The sequence below is a fragment of the Plasmopara halstedii genome (assembly GCF_900000015.1).
Source record: "Plasmopara halstedii genome assembly, contig: Scaffold_179, whole genome shotgun sequence".
NCBI classification, from domain to species: domain Eukaryota; phylum Oomycota; class Peronosporomycetes; order Peronosporales; family Peronosporaceae; genus Plasmopara; species Plasmopara halstedii.
Window position 1 is genome coordinate 162,196 of NW_020187100.1, and position 3,637 is coordinate 165,832.

The 3,637-nt window shown below is 42.5% G+C and overlaps 1 protein-coding gene across 1 annotated transcript; it reads left to right on the forward strand.

Annotated features, from left to right (window-relative positions):
* Positions 1–422: 422 nt before the first annotated feature.
* Positions 423–677, forward strand: PHALS_02197 (Reverse transcriptase domain; the record flags this gene model as incomplete). The annotated part of the gene is made up of 2 exons (XM_024719146.1): positions 423–439; positions 491–677. The coding sequence occupies 2 exons, from the start codon at positions 423–425 to the stop codon at positions 675–677; spliced, it is 204 nt and encodes a 67-aa protein (XP_024572657.1).
* Between the last annotated feature and the right edge of the window lie 2,960 nt (positions 678–3,637).

Genomic DNA, 3,637 nt, shown 5'->3' on the forward strand with positions numbered 1-3,637 from the left:
CTTAACTCAGATATTGATACAGTGAAACACCTCCTAAGAATTCTTTTCGGGCTCCAACTTCAGCAGAAATTACGCTCTCTATTTTCTCGGTCGATACACCAGCGGAAATTTCAAGGGACCCAAACGTCATAATGTCACTACATCGGGAATACTGGGGTACACAATTCCAGTCCACCTCAAGGGATCTCGACGTTACTCCTGAGGATTTTGACTTGGACAAACTACAGTCCATTTTGAAGCACAACAAGCGGAAGACGACCTCGTTACAAGCTTCAGCATTGGATGCTTCGCTTACGGCTAATAATTTCTACTATGCATTCAAGCACACAGCATGTGGGAAGAGCCGAGGTCCTGATATTTTACCGGCTGAGTATTACCAGCTTTTTCTATCTGACTGAGCACGAGCTTTGTAACTGATATTTATGGTAAATTCCGGCTTGTTCGTATGACAGAGTTTCAACGTTGTGCCTATCTTTATCTTCTTCATAAGGGGTGGTCGCTCAGACCCAAAGAAATATCGTCCCCTCACGCTTTTGAATAATGATGCAAAGTTTGGGCCTAAAGCTCTGGCTTACAGACTCAAACAAGTTTTACCTAAGCTTGTCGGCGACGACCAATTTGGGTTTGTACCCGGTCGTGACATTCGCCATGCAATAAGGTATCTTTTGGATCTCTAACATTATACCACCACCTGTGAAACACGAACTCCCGCCGGTGCCATATGCCTCGACTTTGCGAAGGCTCTTGACAGTGTCACCTGGCAGGTATTTTGATATTGTTCTTCAACACTGGGGATATGGTGAATGTTTCCGTCGTTGGGTTTCTACATCTTACTGGGTACATAGTACAAGTTTTAATTAGTAACTCTTGTTCACATTACTTCAGCTTGGGTGCGGGAGTCGACAAGGAAACCTACTTTCGCCAGGGCCCTTTGTTCTATTTATCGAACCGTTATTGTGCTATCTTCGAGTGGTCAATCAATCTTTTTTAATAAAAATTCGTGAAACTTATTATTACACTCTCAGCTTCGCAGACGACATTACAGGGGTGGTTAATGATTTAATCTAAGCCCCTACGTTTCTGGCACGTGTTCAAGAATTTTGCACTGCAACTGGTATGCAGTTAACATGGACAAAACTGTTATATTCTCTTTTCGAACCTGGAAGAAATCTGAGTACTCTTTACTCAGCGCCTTACGCGACTGTGACACCCGTGTACTTACCAATGAAGAGCATACCACACTTTTAGGTATGCTTGTGGGTCTTCAGTGCCGGCCCAGCTTACAGTTAACTGCTTTTTCGTTTTCAGCACCTTTGTGTTGCGTGGCGTTGGAGAGCTCATACGCTACAAGACCGCGTCGTACTACTTAAGACAATGATACAATTAATTTTTGTGGTATTTCTGAGTATTCAAGCGCTGAGAGACTTTGTTAACAACACTCCATCACCGTGAGTTCATGGTTCATCAGTTCGAAGCTAAGCTCTCAGCAAGTGGCACTCAATTTCATTATATGCTGGGGGATTTAGCCTTCATACTGTTGCCGATACAGTCGCACTCTTTCAGGTCAACTTAATACGTCAGCTTATCCGACACTGCAGAGTCAATCTGGACTCCCCACCCAAGTGGTTTACTTCAGCTCGAGCTGCTTTCGATAGTGCACTACAAGGTCAAGGCAAGAGTTTAGACTTTCTCAACATGCCCCTACAATCAATTACGACTACTACGATGAGAAAACGTCCCTCTTTATTGGCAGCGAGCGCTTTCAATATGGAGTAATAGACTTTTGTCTAAACTAGTGAACACTAGCCCGGTGTTCACTAAGCTGATTTGGCCACTTTGGAACAACACCTTTCTTCGGTTTACTGCTGAGCAAAATACTTTGGCTGTGTTACATCGAAAAGCATGTCAATACTTATCCCTGACTCATTCAGACTACGTGAGACACTATCAGGCTTGAGTATCAACACTGCGCGTGCACTAACAAGGGTGGTAGAGATACTTTTACCACGAAAAAGTGCACCATACCACTATGGCACATTCATCATATACCCGTGCCTCCCTGAAGGAATGCTTGCTGCACTTCATATCTGGACTTTTGACGGCCAAAACATTATAGACACCACCAGCACTCTGATTCGCCGTCTTCTAAAGTCAAGTTTACCACCGTAGTAACGGTTGCAGTCTTTACGACTCAATAGAATATATCCACCTATTAATCACTGGTCTACACTGCGCAAGCTTCAATGTGATATTCTTCCCGTCTTCTCTGACCTTCTTTTCCGACTGAAACATAATGGCTTGGATTTTCGATACAAATTTAGCTGGCACACTCAAGACATTAACTGTGTTCATGGTTGTTCTACACTAGAAACCCCAAAGCATTTACTACAGGAATGCTACACAGCCAATACTATATGGCGTTTATTTCTCCTACCGTTTCAATGGATTTTTGATACTACTAATCAATGGGACCACGCCTTATTCCTCATTAACCTCACCGCCAACATGACTATGGTATTCACTTACCGCTTCGACTGCTTAACTTTATCCAATGCTGTATCTTTCGAACGTTCTGGATTGTCCGTAATAAGGCAATTTACGACTCGCCTTATCTTCACTTTATGGCAATTTTCCGACAGTGCCTCACAATATTACGCTTGCATTTACAGCGTACCATCAAGGCTTTAACACATTCACGCATTCTGAACTCACATCGGTACAAGTTTTTGCTTAATTTTTTCAAGCATGCATGGAATCATCACGTTATCGAAGACCCTTTTAACTAGTTTACTGTGGAGAGAATTACGTTCAACTTTGCTCGCATTGATCGACTGTCTTTTGGCTTTATTCACTGTGATTGACTTTTTCTCAACTTAAGTGACTTATAGTAATAATTAAGCTACTTTTTGACTTTGTCAATGCTTTTCAACTTATTGATTGGGTAAGCGGAGCTAATTAGGTTGTACTTCACGCGATTGTGGAGTATATTATCTAAAATAACTGCCTTTACGACTCATCAAGCCGCGAGACATTTCATGTCTTCCTTCTTCTGTTGATGTCAGAATCAACTTAGTTCTTTAGGCGCAAGACGAAGAAGACTTGTGGGGTAATTGCTTTTGCAATATTTTGCTTAATCTTCACGCGGGTGGGAAGGCTTGATTTTACTTTGGGGTAATCACTTCCGTGATCATTCATTTTTCTTCACGCGGTTGTGGAGACTTAGCTTTTATTTGGGATTAATCTATATCACGAGGTATCAATTACCATCTTTCGATAACGGATTGACCACTCACATCAACCATTCCGCTTTCAAGCCAAGTATGTCTAAATCGACACCCTCCTTTTTCACACAAACCCTGGATCTTTGCAAATGTCATCGTCGTCATAACCAACAAGTCTGTTTGATGCCACAAGATAACTTCGTTTCGCTAAAGAGAAAAAATTCCCTGCATTATGGATCCACGTAAACTGGTTAATGTAAACGGCTTCCCGCATACAAGTTTGCAATGCTTGTCTCAATGCTACCAAGACAACATCAAGAGGTGCGCCGACACACCGAAGGGTGCTGTACATTTGAGTAAACCAGCTCCATGGACTGGCACAGCCTTTTTCCCGCACATCATCACGACAGAGTGGA